The sequence below is a fragment of the Aricia agestis genome, chromosome Z (genome assembly GCF_905147365.1).
Source record: "Aricia agestis chromosome Z, ilAriAges1.1, whole genome shotgun sequence".
Taxonomy (NCBI): domain Eukaryota; kingdom Metazoa; phylum Arthropoda; class Insecta; order Lepidoptera; family Lycaenidae; genus Aricia; species Aricia agestis.
The window spans coordinates 1,981,123-2,003,543 of record NC_056428.1 but is presented as its reverse complement, the minus strand read 5'-3'; the positions used below and the strand labels follow the sequence as shown (position 1 = coordinate 2,003,543).

The following is a 22,421-nucleotide window of genomic DNA, read 5'->3' as shown; positions in this document are numbered from 1 at the left end:
GACACGAGAATTTTATATACTAGATTATATTATTTCTAAGACAAATTACTACAACAATTACTGAGAAAACAAACTCACCGACAATAATGATAACATTGTTCTCCCTTATAACTTGCATCAGCTCCTCTCTCACGGCAAACACCGGTAGGAATCTTCGCTGCTCGCTGATAGTCATCTTGTTCACGAAGTCAGATTTAGATTTCGGTTCTTTTTCACCTTCTGAAATGTAAAATAATGAGTTTTATAATCAACTTATTCATAAGCTATTTGCAGGCAGGTACATGGGCGTACCTAGGTTCTGGGCCAGGGGGGGGGCAAATTACCCAGGTTCTGGTGCCAGGGGGGGGGGGGCAAATCACCCAGGTTCTGGGCCAGGGGGGGGGGGGGGGGCAAATCAGATTTTTCATAAGCTAGGTGTTTATAAAGAATAAAAATTAATAATTTTTAGTTGTAAAAATATTGTATTGCAAACAAATGGCAAAAATTCGTTCTTAATTTTTATAGATAAAAGTACTAGATAATATACTTAGTAGGAACGTCAACATGATCCAGGGGGGGGGGGGGGCAGCTGCCCCCCCCCTGCCCCCCCCCCCCCCTCGGTACGCCCATGGGCAGGTATCTAAAATAAATAAAAATAAAATAAAATATCTTTTTATTCAAAATGGGTATCATGATACACTTTTTGAAAGTCGAACGAAGAAACTACGTTGCCTACCACCGGTTCGGGAACTACCCCGCCGAGAAGAACCGGCGTAAGAAACTCGCACGGGGCCATCTTTTGCAAAAAAAAATGGAAAATTACAATGTTATGGCTTACAGCTATGTAACAAAATTAAAAGAAAAGTAACCTGCATGGAGCCACCCTATTCCCAAGGTGTGCTGTCCTCGAAGAAATCATTGACTTTATAATACGCTTTAGCACACAAACGTTCTTTAACTGCTTTTTTAAATTTGTTTAAAGGTAGATTTTGAACATTTTCTGGGATTTTATTGTATAGGCGTATACATTGGCCTTTAAAGGATTTGCTTATTTTGGCTAGTCTGAACATTGGTATTGCTAACTTGTTCTTATTTCTAGTATTTACATTATGATTATCACTTTTCTTTTTGAAAATATTTATGTTCTTTCTAACATATAAGAGATTTTCCAAAATGTATTGAGATGTGACGGTCAGAATTCTTATTTCTTTAAATTTTTCTCTTAGAGATTCCAAAGACGACATCTTATAAATAGAACGAATAGCTCGCTTCTGCAGCACAAATATTGTATTAATGTCCGCCGCGTTTCCCCACAAGAGGATGCCGTAAGACATTATGCTATGAAAGTAGCTAAAGTAAACTAATCGCGCGGTCTCTACATCAGTGATTTCACGAATTTTTTTAACAGCATATGCTGCAGAACTAAGCTTATCTGCCAGTTTCGCAATATGTGGACCCCATTGTAACTTACAATCCAGCGTTATGCCTAGGAATACGGTGGTGTCTACTAAATTCATTTTCTCATCATTTAATAGTACATTGGTTTGTACTTGCCTAACATTTGGCAAGATAAATTTTAAACATTTTGTTTTATTAGAGTTCAAAAGTAAATTATTAGCATTAAACCAATGTACTATTTTTGAGAGAGCACTATTTACCTCGTCATAATTAAATTGTCGCCTCTTCACATTAAAAATTAGTGAAGTGTCATCAGCAAAAAGTACTATCTCATGCTTATCTTTAACAAGATAAGGTAAATCATTTATATAGATGAGAAAAAGAAAAGGCCCTAAAATGGACCCTTGTGGCACACCTAGTTTTATTTTGGTTCCATTAGACCTTATGGAGTTAACTTCCACCCTCTGCGTTCTATTTGTAAGGTAAGATTTAAGAAGTTTAAGTGCCGGGCCCCTTACACCATAATGGTGTAGTTTTCTTATTAGAGTATCATACTCCACACAGTCAAATGCTTTAGAGAGATCGCAGAAAATACCAAGTGCATCCTGCGACTCCTCCCAAGCTTCAAAAATACTACACAGAAGACTAATGCCTGCATCTGTTGTAGACCGACCTTTAGTAAAACCAAATTGATTATTATGTAATAAATTATTTGAGTTAAAATGAGCAAGTAATTGATTTAGAATTATTTTTTCAAAGATTTTACTTAAAGTCGGCAATATGGATATTGGTCTATAGTTGGCTGGGTCTGATTTCTTCCCAGCTTTAAATAGAGGCATCACCTTGCTGTGCTTCATTAAGTCTGGGAACACACCACTTTCGATACAATTATTAAAAACTAAAGCTAGGTAAGGGGCAATGATGTCAATTACTGATTTTATAATTTTTGTGGACATACCCCAGAGATCAGTGGTACTTTTAATATTGATTGATTTGAAAGTCTTGATAATATCTCTGGAGTCAATATCTCTAAAAATAAAATTGACATCACATTCCTTGACATGTTCTCTAAGTATTTTTTCTGCAACTGTAGGTGATGAATTTAAGTTCTTTGTAGTTGAGATTGGAATGTCTGCAAAAAACTTCTCAAAGACTGTCGCAACCTCAAGATCAGAATTGATTTTTTTATTATTAATTAAAAGTTCAAATTTAGAGTTACGACAGGCGACTTTTCCAGTCTCATCCGCAATTATTTTCCAGGTGGTTTTCACTTTATTTTTAGAGTCTCTAATTTTCTCTTTAATTTGAAGTGCCTTTGCTGCTTGACAGGCCTTTTTAAAAGTTTTTGAGTATTTCTTGACGTACAATTTAAAAGCTTCACTCCGGTTTATAGTTTTCTCGTTATACAAATCATATAATTTTTGTCTACTTACAATAATACCTGCAGTTGCCCATTTTTTAAAATTATTTCTTTTATTATTCAAACTGACCGTTTTAGAAGTAAATACAGCGTTATATTGCTGATTTACTCTATTGAATAAATTGTTAAACGCTTTATCTGGATCATTTGATACATTCAACTTCTCAAAACTTGATGATAATTTACTTCTAAATTTCTCAATACGTTTTGTATTTATAGGTATATATTCAATTTTTTCTTTTAAATTAGTATCACAATTTATATTAAATGAAGCTAGTTGTCCACAGTGATCAGAGCTTAATACATTAATTATTTCCTTCCTATAGGGAGTTATGTTGGTGAAAATATTATCTATGCAAGTCGCAGTTGTATCACAAATTCTTGTCGGCTCGTTGAATAAATTAATAAGGTTATACGATTTGAACAATGATGTGAATCTAACAGTGGTGGAGTTTAAGTCTAGTAAATTAATATTGAAATCACCACATACTATAATCTTTTTGTTAGATGCACACACTTTTGTTAACACTTGCTCCATTATTTGTTCAAAAGAATCATATAAGCCGGATGGAGGTCTGTATACGCTTACAATAATAAGGTGGCTCAGCTCGATACAGGCTAACTCAGCAATTCGTTCAGTTGACAGTCTAACAATATCCTTACGTTCTTTAAATTTAAGTTTTTTCTTAATCAATATTAAGGAGCCACCCGTAATAGCATTCTCTCGACTGAACGAACTTGCTAGCTGATGATCAGAATAATTAAATGACAATTCATAATTTTTTAACCAATGTTCTGATACACACAAAATGTCAATGTTACATTCATTTAAAAATAACTCAATTTCTAATTCTTTTCCTATTTTTCCCTGTAAGTTCTGATGCACCAAGTTTATATTAAAATTACAATTTTGTGTAGAAATCTTACTAGGTTGTTGGTGGTAGGCATATATTGGTGGTAGTGCTAATAACTAATAAGTATAAGTGGCGGTGTTTTTATAAGTTACCTACCTAACATTTTGTTATCGAAATCCCTAGCCATTTCAAATTTAATAAAACCGGTCGTGTTAAACATTGTAATAAAAACATAAAATTAAGTGGAATAAGTGAAAGAAAAGTGTATAATTATCGCAATAAAAAAAATCTGTCTTAAAATTATTGAGACTAGACTTTTCTAAATAAGAACCAGCCTCCACCACCGGTAGGCACGCAACATATGCAAACTAGCACGCACGCAAAGAATTCCGTATCTGCGTACGTCTTGCGTGCCTACATGTAATCACACATAATACATATACAGGGTGTAATAAAACTACAGTGCTCCAAAAGTGATAATGCGCGTAGGAATTTTCGTCATTATTCGGCAAAGATAGTTTTTCCCGAGCGTCGGAAGAAACCTTTTATTGCGCATGTCAAAATAATGTAATGGCATGGCAACGCAAGCAACTTGTTGGTGGCGTTGCCATGGCATGACATGATTTGGACATGCGCAGTAAAAGGTGGATAAAATTTGAACATGCGCATTATTAATTTGGGAGTACTACAAGTGATAATACTTTAGGGTGTGTATGAGTCCCTTGTATAGAGTTCACAGTTAGGCTGCGTTTCCACTGAAGCGGAGCGGAGCTTAGCGGTGCCGAATTGACCAATCACCATGCTCGAAATCTTCGCTGTCATTCCGCTGGAATAGCACGATTGGTCAATTCGGGCACCGCTAAGCTCCGCTCCGCTTCAGTTGAAACGCGGCCTTAAAGTAGCAGCGCTGAAAGAGCAAACATTTTTTTTCACTTTTGTATGGGAAAACTCGTGACGTTGTCCTGGATACAAATCACAGAAAAATGTTTGCTCTTTCAACGCTGCTACTTTCAGAGTGAACTCTTTATAAGGAACATAGAATTAGAACGGTACGGAAATTAGTATTTTGATATCGTTGATAAGGAACACATACACACACTAAAGTATTATCACTTAGTTTTGTTACACCCTGTATAACGTGGACGAGACGTGGGGGAGCCATGCTTCGGCACGAATGGGCCGGCTCGAGCGGAGAAATACCACGTTCTCACAGAAAACCGGCGTGAAACAGCGCTTACGCTGTGTTCCTCCGAGTGAGTGAGTTAACCGGAGGCCCAATCCTAGGGGATAGGCCCTATTCACTTTCCTACCCTCCCCTATTTCCTTCTCATCCCTACCCTCACCTATTACCCTATTCCCTCTTAAAAGGCCGGCAACGCACCTGCAGCTCCTCTGATGCTGCGAGTGTCCATGGGCGACGGAAGTTGCTTTCCATCAGGTGACCCGTTTGCTCGTTTGCCCCCTTATCTCATAAAAATAAAATAAAAAAATAACGTCTTTATACACAGTGTAGATCTTTGACTAGTATGTGGGTAGATGTTTACCAATGCTTACCTTTGTCCAAATGTTCGGCATACTTGTACGCCTGTTTGGTCGGCCCGTCCTCGATTTCCTCTGTCTCCTTCTGTACACCCATTATGTTACCTGAAAACGTTTTAAAAACATCTTGGTATAATTTAAAACTTCATCAACGAACGCTTGTTTCGAACTTTTGGACCCCAATTTATTGGAGTCAGAAATATCGTCAGCTTTATTAACATTTTTAACTAGACGGTGCGAGCGGCTCCGCTCGCGTAAATAAGGTATTTCGTAGAAACCCGTACATTTTCTGTAAAAAAGCTTATTTCCTTTCCCGTGGTCTAACTCTATACTTACATTAAGTATGTGGCTATTAGCCACATACATGTATAAGAGTTAGACTACTGCCTGTTTTTTATGAAATTAGCCACTGGCTAATTTCATAAAAAACGGTCCTGTAGTTTGTTAGCGCGTTGAAACAAACTCTAAATTTCAAATATTCAAATTGGGATGAATTTACTTCAACAAAAATCTTAGTTATATCAGGCCTGTCCCACTCGCGCGTGTATGTATCGAACTGTAAGTACCCCTCGAGGGGGACAAATTATTAGGGACTCACAAGCGAGCGGTGACGCACGCGCAATTTTTTTTCGTCGCATATCCCTGTATACTGATTATAGAGGAATTTAATAAATGATACTGATTTAACCGCTGTTACAGAATCGTTATAAATGTGATAAAAATGAACAAATAAAAAAGGGCCAATGAAATATGTATTTCAATAAGGTAATTAAATGCAAAAAGTAGATAAAAATATACAAACAGCAAATAAACCAATTTCATACAAACAAACACACAAACTACACAGAAATAAACACAAGTTACTATGTTTATGTTGTAAAAGTTTCCTGACCAGCTCCTGCACTATAATCCTACTAACCTACTAATATTATAAAGGCGAAAGTTTGTTTGGATGTATATAATATTATAAAGGCGAAAGTTTGTTTGGATGTATGGATGTTTGTTACTCTTTCAACCAAAAACTACTGAACGGATTTTAATGAAACTTTACAATAACATAGCTTATACATCAGAATAACACATAGGCTACAATTTTAACCGACTTTTAAAATAGGGAGGTGTTACGTTTGTTTTCTTATGTTCAACGTTTACTCCGCCGTTTGTTAACCAATTTTCAAAATTTTTCTTTTCTTTCTTTTGGTATATAGGGTATCATCTCAGTTTGGTATTATATTCACAAAAGTGGTGATCTGATGAAGGATCCTTAAGTAATTGAAGGAACTCCTCAAAATTTATAGGGAAACATGTGGTGACTTTAGTTTCGTGAGAAGTATTCTAAGCATATGCTACCAACATGTAAGATTTTTCACCGAGGTATACCTGGTATACCGTGGTTCGGAAGGTGCAGAGAGAACTCCTGATTATCTATACTAATATTATAAAGAGGTAAACTTTGTTTGTTTGTTTAATTGTAACGAATAGGCTCAAAAACTACTGGACCGATTTTAAAAATTCTTTCACCATTCGAAAGCTACATTATTTACGAGTAACAGGCTACTTTTTATTTTGGAAAATATAGGGTTCTGTAAGATATTTTAGTTTTTCGGAAACAACCAGAAAATTTACTTATTTTGCGTACGCTGCCTAAACTATAAAAGATAAAACCATACAATGTTCTAAGGAAATGTAGATCTTATAAATATCTACAAAAATGTCCGCGACACACTATACCTATCTATGTCAAGTGAGGCACAACAACCATATTTTTATTTAAAAATCTTGATTTTTTTTTGGACTACATTTAAATGCGTTTATTTTACTCATGATAATAATCCTTATCAAAATAAATTATTTCATCTCAAAGTACAGTTTATGTGGACAATATTTGGTCTATGAATGATTAAAATTGGACGTTTGGTTTAGAAGTTATGGCGAAATTAAAATATTGCGATTTACGCCCGTTTCGAAGTGGGCGCTACCAAGGCGGGGGTGCGCCCGCGGGATCAGTTTAGACCTATGAGTATTGACTATTGAGTAGTAATGTATCTATTAGTAGTATCGACGGAGAGCTGACGACCAAATCAGTCATGTTACATGTAGCTTCACCTGTGTTAAAACTCCGTTAGCTACTTCCCTGAACAACCCTTTCTGATAATCTGCGTGCTGGCAGGCCGTGGGCGGTGGGTGTGGGAGTAGTGGGGTGGGGAAAAAAAGAAATAATGTAGGTTCAGCTGTATTAAAACTCCGCTAGCCACTTTCCTGAACAACCCTTTCTGATAATCTGCACGCAGCACGCAGATTATCAGAAAGGGTTATTCAGGGAAGCAGCCAACGGAGTTTTAACACAGCTGAAGCTACATGAGTCATGAGTCATGAGTGATTTGGTCATCAGCTCTTAGTCGGGTAGTAGTAGTAGATCTATGAGTACACAAACAAACAAATTTTACCTCTTTATAATATTGGTTTAGATTAAAAACTCATTTATTCAGTGAGTGACATTGGCTATATATTTTTTACCCGTGCGAAGCCGGGGCGGGTCGCTATCTATACTAATATTATAAATGCGAAAGTATCTCTGTCTGTCTGTCTGTCTGTCTCGCTTTCACGCCAAAACTACCGAACCGATTGTAATGAAATTTTGTATACAGATACTCAAAGCCTGAGAAAGGACATAGGCTACTTTTTTACTGGAAAAAAGGGTTGTAAGGGGGTGAAAATACGAAAATTTGTTATCGTCTACGTTATTATGTCGCTATCTATACTAATATTATAAATGCGAAAGTATCTCTGTCTGTCTGTCTGTCTGTCTCGCTTTCACTTTTGAAGTCCACGCGTACGAAATCGCGGGCAACAGCTAGTTTATAGATACAAGTTTGGGAGTTTCGGCGTTGTTTTAAGAACGGAAAGCATATGCTATGCAAATTATATTCATCATCATCACTACTATATTATACCATGCATCGTCCCATGGTTATGACTTATGAGCCTATAATGACCCTGTTATTTTTTCTTTTCATAGTCTTTTAGATCGAGACTTGAGTTTGTCAAGTGATAATTCAAAAATATATACCTACCTAATATTATAAACCTGAAGAGTATGTTTGCTTGAACGCGTTAATCTCAGGAACTACAGGTCACCGATTTAAAAACTTATTTCAATGAGCTATCTAAGCTCATTTATCGAGTGAGACAATAGAGTATAGGCTATATATTATCACGCTAAGACTAATAAGACCGAAGAAACTCAGGAAAATGTAGGAAAAACGGGGGAAATATTAGAAATTACCAACTACTGGAGCAACTTTTATGGCAATATTTGGCACAGAAATAGAGTAGACCAAGTGAAGGGAGTAGGGACATAAGCTATTGTTCATGGGAAAATGTACGGTTTCCGTAAAACTCCTAATTTATGCGGGCGAAGCCGCGCGGGACATCTAGTCGAATACAAAACTACTATAAAATATAGGTTGGGTTCAAATGGGTTCATAAAATTTGATAAATAACTATAAAAAGGTTGGCTATTCGTACCTATAGTAATTAAAAAAATATATTATTTTCTAAAAGGTGACAACCTTGATTTCGTAAGAAAAGCTACGTGCTATGCGATAGAAAGAGAGTTGGTGTGTGTCACTTGTAGGTGAATATAATCGTAGGCACTTAGCATTGCGCGGTCGGAATTTGAACTTTATAGTGACGTAGCATGAGTCGTTATTTCTTTAAACGGGTTTCGGGAGTGTTCTTTCTGTACTTGCACTAATACTAATAATTCTGTGGTTATTCTGTGGTTACATTATGAACGCCCAAGCATATTATATTTTAATTGCAATAGGAAAAAAGTAAAACTGACTGACCGATTTTAGTTCCCTCCAACTTCCAATGTTTCTTTTGCGCCTTTCTTCTTTCTTTCTGTTCTCTGAACGCCTTCACCAGAGCTGAGCCCTTCCGAGCGTTGACAGCCATGTCTGATGTTGGGTCTTTCACCTGAAAATATCACAACCTTACAGTAAACAGGTGTGAAGGAACGCTTGTTTTTCGTAGTAGTTCCTATGATTAGCACAAAATATTATGTAAACTCTTTAGCTTTACAATTTTAATATAGTATATTCGCCAGTGAAAAAGATAAATAGCAACCCAGGCATACTCATTTCTACTTCCTCTTTATAATTTACTTTATACTTACCGGTATAACAGGCTCGGGCTGCTTTGTAAACACTATTCTCCCATCCAGGAATGGCGGCACTATGTTGTGAACTAAAAGATGTACTCGGTCTACGCTCTCCTACAAATTAATATTATAGTGTTAAAAGCCTCTATAAAAAAAGATAAGTGAAAAAAAAAAAAACACTTCATTTTATTCAGAACAATTAGGACCATCATAAAAGTTGATTCATAGGCAGCCGGCATATTATGACGGACCTACATTAGGCGGATTACGTCAATGTTATTTGTGATCTGTCGAGCCAACACAACCAAACAATGTAGGTCTATCCCATATTATGCCTACTCATTAATTTCTTTTTCCCAGTTAGGGTTCATAAGTTCCGCAACGTATGTAAGATGTAAGATCAAACTACTACAGTTATAATCGTCATCAAACTACAAGTGGAAGATACAACTAGCGCCATCTTTTCAGTAACAATAGAAACTCCTTTATTTTTCTAAATGTGGGTTGCACCAGAGGCGTGGTTTAAAGTTATAGGTTAAAGTTAAGGCCAACTTTAACCTTAACTTTGACCACAGAATTTGACAGATGACAGCTGGTCCTGCTAGTAAAGGAGAACTGTTAAAAATGGCGTTTTTGTATGATGACAACGTTAGTTCCTTTTTTCGCCACGTCCATTCAAAGCCTTGTCGAGCTCAAGGTTAGGGTCAATATGGCGTCCATTTTTGATTGAACCAAATATTTGACATTTTGCATTGTAGTTAAAGTTACAGTTATAGCTGAAGTAAGTTGGTGCAACCCACCCTTATCGCTTACATTTTCTGCATGAATTCGAATAACTTTTAATGGCAAAACAACACAGTTCTGTGATATGCTTTTGACGCCTAAGTTTAATTCAGCAGTATTTTATACTTGTACAGTATAAATAATCAAATCTCACTTCATCTAAATCTCCGATTCCGCTTATAGCGTGTACCACACCACTGGTAAGCATTCTGTTTCGCTCCCACAATTCGTTGTCCTTGTCTATCTGCTGTCTCGCGGCGGACACCTTGCGGTTCCTTCGCTTTTCAATCTGTTCCTCCTTCTTGGCGATGTATTCTGCGCTCGCGCCGGCGAAAGGATCAGATTCGTCTGCCTCACCTGAAATTGTTAAGATATTTTAAAATCCTCAACTTACCATTCAAAAAATACTTAATCAACCATTTTCAACTCATAATTTCTTGCACTAGGATGACTCACAATATAAAAAAGATAGAGGTTAAAAGGAATATTACATGGCATGGGACTATGTTGCCCAAGTAAATAAATAAACGAAATAAAATAAAAAAATATATCACTTAAATTATATTATTCCAGAACAACGAATCATGAATAAAAATCTCTACGAAATAACTATAATATGTATTTTACCTTCTCCCATGTTATACCACTCCCTGTCTAATTTCTTCTCGGCCTCCTGCCACTCAGGATCATCAATGTCCACACCTCGGCGAGAACTAGCCCATCTGTAAAAGTATGTTTGGAATAATTAGAATTGAACATAAGCAATTACCAGGATAGAAAGAAAATACTTTCATTTATACAGGGTGCAATTAAAACTTCCTGCCAAATTTTTTCCAGGGCTTAGGTATCATTAGGAGAGTCCATTTAACCAAAAAAAATTGGGTGTTATTTTTTTTCAATGACATATTTTATCGGGGGAAAACGCGGGGGTGTCGCGGGGGGAGGTGCGCGCGCGGGGGTACGTCACGCGCGGCCCACGCATCGTGTCCATTAATTATTGTAGTGTATTTTAGGATAACTTTCGGAAGCTATTTCTCAACATTTTAGTACTGAGTGATTATAAAAGAAAAAATACGTGTATTTTTATTTTTAACAAGGATCAATATATCAAAATTTGGCAGGAAGGTTTAATTGCACCCTGTATTTATTTTTTATAAAACAAGGCGGCAGACAAGCAAATGGGTCACCTGATGGGAAGCAACTACTGTAGATCATGGACCCTCACAACATCAAAAGAGTTGACATCCTTTTATGTGGGAATACGCTTTTTTCATCAAGGTTTATTTCTGAATAAGTGAAATTGGTTCCATAGCAGTGCCGTAAATAGCCTTTTTTGCGCCCTGTTCGAGCTTCTATATAACTGCACCTTTGTTTTTTAACCGACTTCCAAATAGGAGGAGGTTATATGTTTGTTCGGCTGTGGATATTTTTTTACTACATTGGGAAACATCTCTGGGGCGCAGCGGAAACTTATCGGAAGCGAATTCGAAAAATAAGGATCTGTCTGGTCTGGCCATTCTTGCGCCCCCCAGAGCCTACGCCCTGTGCCTGGGCACCGGTGGCACCGCCCTATTTACGGCACTGTTCCTTAGCCAACTTTTATCAATGCTTACAAAGTTATAGGGACACTTACATTGTTACTACACTGGGCCATTCAGGTTGAGTTCTAGTGCTTGAGACTTGAGTGTAACCTAATCTTATCTAGCCCAAAAAGGAAAAAAAAAACCGGCCAAGTGCGAGTCGGACTCGCGCACCGAGGGTTCCGACAGCTTAAAGGTATTATAGACCTGAGTATTTAGTATGAATTTCAATTTAATACCTCTACGCGTTTATGAGGAAATGGGTAGTAAGTTTAAAATTATTAAAAAAAAATATATTATGTGATGTAACTAAAAATTTATGGTTTTCGTAATTTTTCCTTTATCTATGCTATAAGACGTTGCTTCGTACCAAATTTCAAGATTCTGAGTTCACGGGAAGCACCCTGTAGGTTTTGATTCCCTTGCAAGTGTCGAAAATTTGCGGCATAAACGGCTGTATCTTTTGATTGCGTTGGCTTAGAAGTTTGATTTTTTCACAGCTTCAAGGGACAGTAGACCTGAGTAATTGATATAAATTTCAGCTTCATGCCTCCACGCGTTCCTGAGAAAAAGGGTCTTGACAGACGGACAGACGGACAACAAAGTGATCCTATAAGGGTTCCGTTTTTTCCTTTTGAGGTACGGAACCCTAAAAAGAGTGTCAATTGATCATACCTATGCTGTGAAGCTCTTGGTGTGTCTTCATACAGTTTTCCTTTATAGTCTCGTGGACGCCGGTCACTTCTGTAGGAGCGATCACTGTCTTTCCCATCTCGAGGAATAGGGGTTGGAAAGTCCCAACTGGACTTCCTAACTGCTTTTGGATCATCATCATCATCATCCCAAGCTGTCTTGTCAGTTGGTTTCAAAGCTTTAATACTGAAATAATAATATATATAATAATAAATGATAAAATTACACATAGTTTTTATTTAATTACAAAACTTGATTGTAATTTAAGGTTTTTAACAGCAACACTGAGTAATAAACTAATCATTTCTTTGAAAATAATCCCAACTTCAATGTACCCTGAGGCTCTAGTACCGCTATCCCCAAGACGTGGCCCGCAAGCGGCTTGCTAGGACTTTATTTGTGGCCCTCGTGATGTTAAACAATTTTGAAATTCATGCCCACCGGCAAAATAACGTTAAGTCTATGTAATAGTCGTTAATTTTTTCACTTTTAAATCGTTAATTTTGAAGACTGTTATTATTTTTTAAATCTAAAAATTTTTTGTTGCGGCCTGCGACACCAAGACTAAAACATGGTTGTGGCCCGCATGAAAAAAAGGTTGGAGACCACTGCTCTAGTACCTAGCTATACTTTACCTGTAGCCCGTGGCCACACACTTTTGTGGCCCGTTGACCGTGACCACAACACGTTGTGAGCTACTTTTCTGCTTGTTGTGCGTTTTCGATTTTTGAGCATAACACATACAAATAATCAAAAATATAACCCTACTTTCAGATGTAGAGCTACGTTTTTGACAGGCAGGCAGGTAGGTAAAACTACAATTCAAATAGAAAAATTCATACCTTGGAGTTCTTGGTTCATCTTTGAATCTGGGTTCATAATAACTTCTTCTGGAACTGTCTCTCTCGGAATGGCTTCTGTCACTTCTTTCAGAATCTCTCCTCCTGTCCTCCCTTCTATGTCTTTCCTTGTCACTCCTGTGCCTATCCTTATCTCTCCTATCATAATCCCGTCTTCTGTCCCTATCTCTGTCACGTCTATCAAAGCGCCTATAATATCTATCATCTTCTTCTTCCTTAGAACGAGACTTTTTCTCTTCTAGTGTGGAATTGTGCACACCCTTCTCTCTTTCTTTCTCTTTTCTGAAATGTAAAAAGAATTTAAGAATTAAATAGCAGCTACTGATTTTGGAATCCATATATTGGAAAAGCAAAAGTATATCTGTCTTTGTGTTTATAATAAAATTTGATATGAACCATTGAATAGGACGATTTTGTAGTGACAAAATGTGATTTATTTTAAATGGTTCCGGAACCCGGAACCATTTAAAATAATTTTTGACAAAAATAAGTTGCGAGTAACATAGTTAACAGTAAAAATACAAGATCTACTTAGCTACAACATGAGGTACTTAATACATACTTTTGAAGCCTCTCCAACATGCGTTCTCTGGCTTGTTCTGATAGACCGCCGGTATACGTTGGTGTTTCTTCATTGTGACGTCTATATTTTCGTCCCTTGACTGTATTTGAGTCACTTTCTTCTTCATTCTCTTCAGTCTCATTTTCATCATTTTGAAAGGATATAAGGCGATTTTGTTTCCTCTTAGCAGCTGCTAGTTTGTCCAGACCGAGTAAGGAAGGCTTTGCAAATTGAAAATCCGCTGGCTTATCCTTCTTTTTGATGATTAAGCCGCCTGGAGCATCGCCCGATGTGCCCTCGAGACGATGCAAGTTCGCATCGTCATCCGCCATGTTTAACACTTAGGATTAATTCTTTAGACACAAAATAACATTTAATTTATTATATAAAACCAAATGTATTATAATAATATTAGTAATAAAAGTAAAAATCAACAATGTTTACTTCTTCTTCTTCTTCTCTTTTGTGAAAGTAGATTGACATAATTATGACAGCTCACAGCTGACAACTGACATATTGACAACAGCTTTGACAGATACAATTTTTATATAAATTTACATTTAAGCTATGACTGCACGTCTTGTCTGCCTATATTAATTCATCAAGCCCCATTGATACGTTCATCGGTGAGGGTGCCCGAGACACAATAAAAATTCTATTGTGTCTCGTTTTTCTACGATCGACGGGTTAAAAGAAAATACATTCTTTAAATATAAGTATAAAATTCATCACAATCACTATTGTGATTGTAATGAATTTTGAAGGTGAGTTAAACATCAAACCATCCGGAGTTTAGAGACACTCAAAAATCTCACTAATAATTAATAACTAATAACAAACACTACACTATTAATAATTTTGAAGCTTATGTAAGTATTAGGTATAGTGACGTCAGTGAAAGTTGGCAGCTACTTGAAACGATAGAGGGAAAGAAGACGTAATAATGAAAGGAACATAAAAACCTAAGTTCTCACCGTGGAAGTACCTTTTGTCCGTTAATGGTTCTTACTTCTTGAGAATGGCGGGAATGCCAATATGTTATATGTTACATTTTACGGTTTAAAGTTTTAAACGAACTTTACGATTTCACATTTACGAGGTTCTGAAGTGCTCGTGTATCTAAGGATTAAAATCGAGCTTTAAGCTCTAAGCGTATGTTCTAACAGCTATAAGCATAGAGCTTTAAATCATAGATTCGTTAGAAAATAATCTGTACTTAAATAAATTATACTACAAAGACAGCAGACCTTGAATATTTATTTAAAAATTAAAATACCTATTAGGTTGGGAAAAAAGTTTCTTCGCATTTTCTAAAAAAAATACAAATCCTTTTTTATTAAGTTTAGTTACAATTGACTAAAGTATATAAATGACTTATTATTCGATAACTTTTTGCCATCTTGTTGGTAGGGACATGATCCCATTGCTATAAAAATTTTAGGGCTTCTGATGATAAAATATCACTTTGCACTTAGGAATTATTTAAACTTAAAGTCAGTAAAATATATTAAGTATTTCATTACTTTTAAAGTTGTTTGGCGGCATGCTTTTTAAACTTGCGTTCGTTATAGTGCAGAATAATTCCTATCAACAGGATCATATTATATCCCAATGAATACCATCTAGGAATGTCCTTTTGGATGAGGCCGTCAATATGAGCCCAAACATGAAACCTCCACTTTGGGTTCATATGGAGCTCGGCTCCTATAGAATCCAGGTGATGCTGCAGCAGCATGCATGCAAAAAATTACTGTTTATCTACGTCTAACTAGCTGTCGCAATTAAAATGAGCCCAAACACGAAACCATTGCTCTAAGTTGGTGAGGACTTGGGTATCCTATTGATTACCAGGTGATGCTGCAGCACCAGGTCAACTTTCCATTAATGTGTATTCTATCTTTCCATCAATTCATAAATGTCACGAACTAGAATGCAAAATATAAAGCCCACCAAACGACTACAAGTTGCTAATCGGTCCTTCACTAACCAGATGAACCGCGATTTTTCAGAAGAGCATGCCTGCTCTGCTGAAAAATCGCGGTTCATCTCAGCTTCATCATCAGCGCTACTGTCTCCTGCTCTGCCGAGCAGGAGACAGTAGCGCTCGTTGTCTCCCTGTCAAAAAACTTGCCATTTTATATAGAAACCACGATTGACAATGAAGTGTCAGATGTTCCTAGTCTAAGGGCGATATGGTATTTTGCATACTCGATGTGAACTAAATATGAAGCAATGACCGCTACCGCCTCGTTTCGCCGAGTACAGTTTAGTCACTACACTAAAAAAAAAAAAATTTGTCGCTGCTATGGGGTAACTTTTACGTCCGTTAAGTTTAAGCTAGAAATTTCCTTTTATTTTTTGGCAAGATTTTGAGATTTATCCATTTGTCCCAGATTTTGGGGGGGGTCATGTCCCCCGTGCCCCCCCCCCCCCCTTCGGACCGAGCCTGCGTGGAGTAAGGTGGATGTCGCAGACATTCCATGTCCTCCAGTTTTGCGGCCGTCTGTTGTGCAGTGTGTGGTCTAACGTTGTCGTGAAGCAGCAGTGGCCTACAGCGATTTACCAGACTTTGTTGTTTAGCAGCTAGTTCTTCCATCATGGTTTGCAGTTGCTGATAATAGATATCTGTAACTGTTTGGCCAGATTTTAGAAAGCTGTAGTGAACGACACCGGCACTAGTCCACCAAACACTCACAAGTATCTTTTTCTGTGTCAATTTTTGCTTATTCGCTTCGCCATTTTTCATCACAAGTAATAATTCGATTTAAAATCATTTCATTATTGTGTTGGTTGAGCAATGTAACGCAGCAGTCGACGCGTGTTTTCTGGCTTGCTTCACTCAATTCATGAGATAAAAAAACTTGAATGGTGAGTACCATTCAAGTTTTTTTATCTTACCAATTTGCTTCAAGTGGATTAAAGCAATTTTATTACTTACACCGAAGCCTGCTGCTAACTCTAAAGTGGTTTGCGATGGATCCGCTCCCACAATAGCCTTTAATTCTTCATTATTCATTTTGGTCTCGGGTCGTTCACGGGGCTTGTTCTGAAAGTTGAAATTTCCTGAAAGAAAACGTTGGAGCCAAAACCGTACCGTGTTTTCTTTTGCGATACCAGCGCCATACACATTGTTAATTCTTGGAGCTGTTTCTGCAGCACTCCTGCCACGGTAGAAACCAAATCCATACTAATATTATAAATGCGAAAGTGTCTGTCTGTCTGTCTGTCTCTCTTTCACGCCAAAACTACTGAACCGATTGCAATGAAATTTTGTACACAGTTATTCTAGAGTCTGAGAAAGGACATAGGCTACATTTTGATGTGGGAAAATATCTTATTTCCATGAAAATATTTATGAAAATGAATTCGCATTGCGCGTGGCCAGCGCTCATCCCGGGGGTCCTGGGTACGAGTCCCGCAGGCGGAACAAAAAGTTTTCAATGTTCCTGGGTCTTGGATGTGTATTAAAATAATATTTCAAAAATCTTAAATATATTTTATGTATAATATTATAAAAATCCAGAAATATATCGATGCAATGAACATTTTAGTTCTAATACGATTCAAGAGATGGCGTTTTATTTTTTACTTCATTGTAACATAGAACTAATCATACTTATAATTAGTTATCATGTTTTTGTTTATAGTTTTTAATACGTTAGAATAATATGTTTAATAATATTATCACTTGGTATAATAATAATCAATCTATCTTATCTTATAGAACTCCTACTGCATTTCTAATATAATATATTAGAAATGCATGCATTATGAATGAATGAATGAATGAATATACTTTATTGCGCACATCACAGTTACAAACACACACATAAAATAAAGAACATATAAAATGAAGAGTTGACAACAGAAGGCGCTCTAAAATAAAGGAGTTCGAGTGTACCGTGTTGGCCTGTATTCCATTCAGAAAATATATCAATGCAATCAACATTTTAACTCTAATATGTATATGAAAACAGATGGCGTTTTATTTTTTACTTCATTATTGTAACAGAACTAATCATACCTACTTTATTATATATTGTTTTTATTCATAACTAGCTGCTGCCCGCGACTTCGTCCGCGTGGACTTTAGTGTATAGCGCGCGGTGTCAACAAAATTTGTATCAAATTTAAAAACTTTTTAAAACCCTGGTAACTGGTACCTGGTACTGGTAATATTATAAATGCGAAAGTATCTCTGTCTGTCTCTCTGTCTGTCAGTCTCGCTTTGACGCGAAACACCAAAACTACCGAACCGATTGTAATGAAATTTTGTATACAGATAGTCTAAAGCCTGAGAAAGGACATAGGCTACTTTTTTACTGAAAAAAAAGGGTTGTAAGGGGGTGAAAATGCGTAAATTTGTTCAAATTAAGTTAGTTCAAAAAATTCATAATAGATGGCGCCGTGCGTCTTCTACATCGCGCTGACGCTTGCTCAAAAGTCTTTCTATAAGAGGTGGTGTCATCTTCCATCTAAGTTTCGATTTTTTTCGATTGTTGATCTATTCTAGGGTAGGTATTAAATAACTCAGTACTTTATCTGTGCAGTGACGTAACCTTAAACCTATCAATGATAAATAGTTTATGGGTAAAGTTGTGTAATTGGGGGGCTAAATAAGCTTTAAAATTTGGCATAAAATATAAAGTTTAATATAAAAAAAAATACTTATTGTGTGCACACTGGACAGCTGTATTGATTTAAGGGGTACCAGGGTTTTTTTTATAAAAGCATTTGACACCAATTTTGTTGACATCGCGCGCTATAAACTGAAGTCCACGCGGACGAAGTCGCGGGCAACAGCTAGTAAAAAATAATCAAGAAAAAAACAAATGAATGACCGTTTTGGAAACTCAAATGTACCAAATAAATGAATAAATATTAAATTTGAATCTCTTTTGTTAAGAATTACATAAGTAAGTACACAAAACTCCTCTTCGGTTAAGAATTACATTCTTAACCAAAGAGGAGATATTTGAGATCAAAGTAGCCTGTAAAACAAAACGCCAATTTCATATGACGTAAGGACCTAATATTATGCTCCTGCGTTTGTAAATAATCTGCTCTTATTTTGATTTACAGACTGTGGTGAAACTCGGGTTAACTCGCAACAAGGTGATGCTGTGTGTGTGGTGGGATTGGAAGGGCATTATTCATTATGAGCTGTTACCGCCAGGCAAGATCATCGATTCTGAACTGAGTTGTACTACTAAGAACTGATGAGATTAAAGCAAGAAGTTGAAAGAAAGCGGCCGGAATTAATCAACGGAACTACCGTCCAACTACCGTCGCCCATGGTCACTCACAACATTAGAAGAGCTGCAGGTGCGTTGCCGGCTTAGCTAAAGCCGGCCTAACTTTTCCATTATGGTAGCAATCATGATTGTCTATCATGCCATACTCAGCATAAATTATATCAATCAATCGACGTCAACAATAGGCAATCAAAGCGAATAATAATATTATTATAATGCCCCACACGTTTGTAATCACTGGTAATGCTCCATCAGGACAACGTGAAGATTTAGTTGCTCCGTTTAAGGGAAGGAGGCCTTTTCAATAGATCTGTAAATAATATTATTTTAATAAAAAAACTAAAAATTCACGCTTATTTAATTTATTTTTCAAAAATTTTAGCAAATTATTGCATTGTCATTGGCTCTTAATACGTAAGTATGTAAAAATTCGAATTAATGACTACTGGAGATAGCTAAAAATCGTGGTCAAAGGTGGCTCAAAGATTCCGTTACATACGTACAGCCCAAGCTAAAAAGCTAAAAGCGTGTTAAAAATAAGCCAAGAAAATCACTTACTAACGTTACATTAGATGTCATCAAACATTCTCTTTATACACATCAGCGATAATCATCACAACTAGAGCATACGCGCTACGCAGCTTTGCTTTGTAATGAATTTTGTAGCGGTACATAATACTAGGCTTAAGTAACTAAAATATTATCTGAATCTGTGTTGAGGTAAAATGTTAAATGATGATTTTAAAAATAGTAATGTCAAAATGCGGACACAAAAACAAAACAGCTGTTTTAACTTGGTTTTAAATTTTGCCTGTACGTTTGCGCGGTCACCTCAATAGTCATAATATTATTATGTTCTTATCTAGACTCACGCATATCGTAGATAATTGTGCTAGGTCGTGATGATGATGACCACAAAGTAACACGTGTTATAAATCTTTACAAACAAAAATAGAACAGTTTATGACCAACTGCCGCCGCTTGGGGACGTGCGTGACGCGGGAAAAGTATTTTGGCGCGAAACGTAATACAGATTAAAAAATACGCCGTATAGTGTGAGTGTTTTTTTTAAATGAAGTTAGTGTCTTTGAGTTCATGACAAAGTGATGCGTGACAAAATCAATTTAGGTGTTTAGGGGAGACACGAAGTAAAAATAGATCTAATTTTGTGTATCGTTAATAATTAGCATGGCTGAGCCTAAAGATGTGCCAGGTTTGTAATTATCTTTATTTATACTTGCTCCATAAAAATAGTACTTAATAACTAAGTAATAAGTAGTTAACTACTACATGTAATTATTTACAGGGTCACTAGTCTAGAAGGTAATGACTATAAAATTATTTTCTGATTGAAGTAAACATAACAGTAGAATGTCAATACTAATAATACCTAATTATAGTTTTTATAATTTTTACGCAAGACCCTGTTTAAAACATATTTAGGGTAAGTACTCACTAAACTTTTTTACAACACTAAAATGTTTTACAATACAATGTTATACTAATTATATTATTACACTTAGTAGAAAAATGCATACTTGATAAATTTATATTAATTAATTATTATTTATAACTCACCTAAATCTTTGCTAGGTTAGAGGTGATAGATATTTCTAAAAATACTTACGTAATCAGAGTTTTTTCCATTACCAAAACAAATCTTACTGATTAATTATTATGTTAATGAAATTTAAGATAATAACTGAATTGTTTAAGATCTGTGACCCGGGGTGAATAGGAAGAACCTGCGAAATTGATTAAGTTCAAATAGTTAATCAAATGTAAGAGTAGGGCCCAATGGCGTCAAATTAAAGTTAACTCTGACTTAAAATGTTTTTTAACCCTCGATAAAATAAAGGGGTGTTCCATTAACCGACTTCAAAAAAGGAGGTTATCAATTCGACGAGTATGTATATAATATTTCCAGAATAGGATACTTGACCTATATTCAATTTCATTGAACAAATGCATATTTCCAGTAGAACTTGGCCTAGGAAACCGTATTTCACCCTTATCATCAAATAAAAGCTTATGATTGATCAATAAAATCATTTGAAAATATGATTTTATGAAAACATGATTTGTACTGACGAAAACGCTTTTGCGGTACTTCCGATTTGGATTAGACGTCATCAGACTCGTAAGTGGTAATTTAATTATATCTTTTTATTTATCGCGCTCGTTAAATGTGAGTTTATTTGTACATAAATAATAAGAATAAGCCTAGAAATATCTGTAAAATATATTTTCTTGAATAATTCAAATAAAACATCAGTTTTATATATTATTATCTCCATTTATTGTAGACGGGAAATGAAATGGCCAAAACTTTTCTCCAAAAGTTTTCAACATTACAAATGATTTCTAATTTCTTATTTAATTCTTTTTTAATTTTTGAGCACTTTTAGACTCGTACATTTAGCAAATAAAAAAATGTTCTATAAAAAGAGTCTAAAATACAAAACGTATGACGTCACACTATGGCGGACAGTGTTTTCGGCGCCATTTAAAAGGCATATTTTTCAATCAACATTTTTATGGGTTCCTACTGTGTAAAATATTAAAATATTTTTTTTTGTGAAAATGAATGATTAAGAAGCGATTCGCATTAAGAAAAAAAGTAGGTCAAGTAGCCTATTGCCCAGTGTTCGTATATGTTAGCAATTAGTGTACAAGGTGTAACAAAATAATATACTAATGTAAGTGTAAGTGATAATATACTTTAGGGTGTGTTACATGTATTCCTCGTAGAGAGTTCACTGTGAAAGTAGCAGCGCTGAAAGACCAATTTTTTCATTTTTGTAAGGGAAAGCTCGTGGCGCTGGGGCCTGCCGGCTGGGGCACTTGCGTCCATTATCACAATGAACTCTCAACAAGGAACACGTACACACCCTAAAGTATAATCACAAAAATATAATTTTGTTACACTAAAGTATATCAGCGTCTAAACAAATGCGGCAAATTTCAAAAGTGTACTATGTACAGTAACATTCATCATTCAGTATCATTTTAAGGTCAATGTACGGTATACGCCATATCAATAAAATCTCAGAAAACATTCAAAAAAGTACCTAGTCAAAGAGCGTTTATATGCCAAAGCCAATTATAAAGTCAATGATTTCGTAAACGATGGCACATCTTGGGAGTAGGATGGCTGCTTGCAAGGCTACTTCCACATTATTTTATGACTTACAATTATGTATGTATGTTGACATTGTATAATTTTAAGTTACAACATTGTAAACCTTATATTAAAAGATTACTTCTTTTTCTTACTTTTTTTGGATAAAAAGTGGGCCCCGTGCGAGTTTCTTACGCCGGTTCTTCTCGCCG

The 22,421-nt window shown here is 36.0% G+C and overlaps 2 protein-coding genes across 3 annotated transcripts in view; one reads left to right on the top strand and one right to left on the bottom strand.

Moving 5' to 3' along the window:
• Positions 1-14,276, bottom strand: part of LOC121739115 (pre-mRNA-splicing factor ATP-dependent RNA helicase PRP16) — a 110,538-nt gene extending 96,262 nt beyond the window's left edge. Inside the window, exons 1-9 of one of the 2 annotated variants that reach the window (XM_042131442.1) lie at positions 13,834-14,276; positions 13,254-13,553; positions 12,394-12,597; positions 10,766-10,860; positions 10,293-10,495; positions 9,371-9,469; positions 9,042-9,171; positions 5,206-5,295; positions 79-219 (exon numbers count right to left, since the gene is read on the bottom strand). In XM_042131442.1, coding sequence (XP_041987376.1) covers positions 79-219; positions 5,206-5,295; positions 9,042-9,171; positions 9,371-9,469; positions 10,293-10,495; positions 10,766-10,860; positions 12,394-12,597; positions 13,254-13,553; positions 13,834-14,165 — 1,594 coding nt within the window. In that variant the 5' untranslated portion in view covers positions 14,166-14,276. The remainder of the gene's footprint in view (positions 1-78; positions 220-5,205; positions 5,296-9,041; positions 9,172-9,370; positions 9,470-10,292; positions 10,496-10,765; positions 10,861-12,393; positions 12,598-13,253; positions 13,554-13,833) is intronic. The other variant, XM_042131441.1, reaches the window with a different exon arrangement.
• Positions 14,277-20,067: 5,791 nt separating this feature from the next.
• The window catches only part of LOC121739116 (adenylate cyclase type 2), a 192,962-nt gene continuing 190,608 nt past the window's right edge, over positions 20,068-22,421 (top strand). Inside the window, exon 1 of the mRNA XM_042131444.1 lies at positions 20,068-20,301. Coding sequence (XP_041987378.1) covers positions 20,277-20,301 — 25 coding nt within the window. The 5' untranslated portion in view covers positions 20,068-20,276. The remainder of the gene's footprint in view (positions 20,302-22,421) is intronic.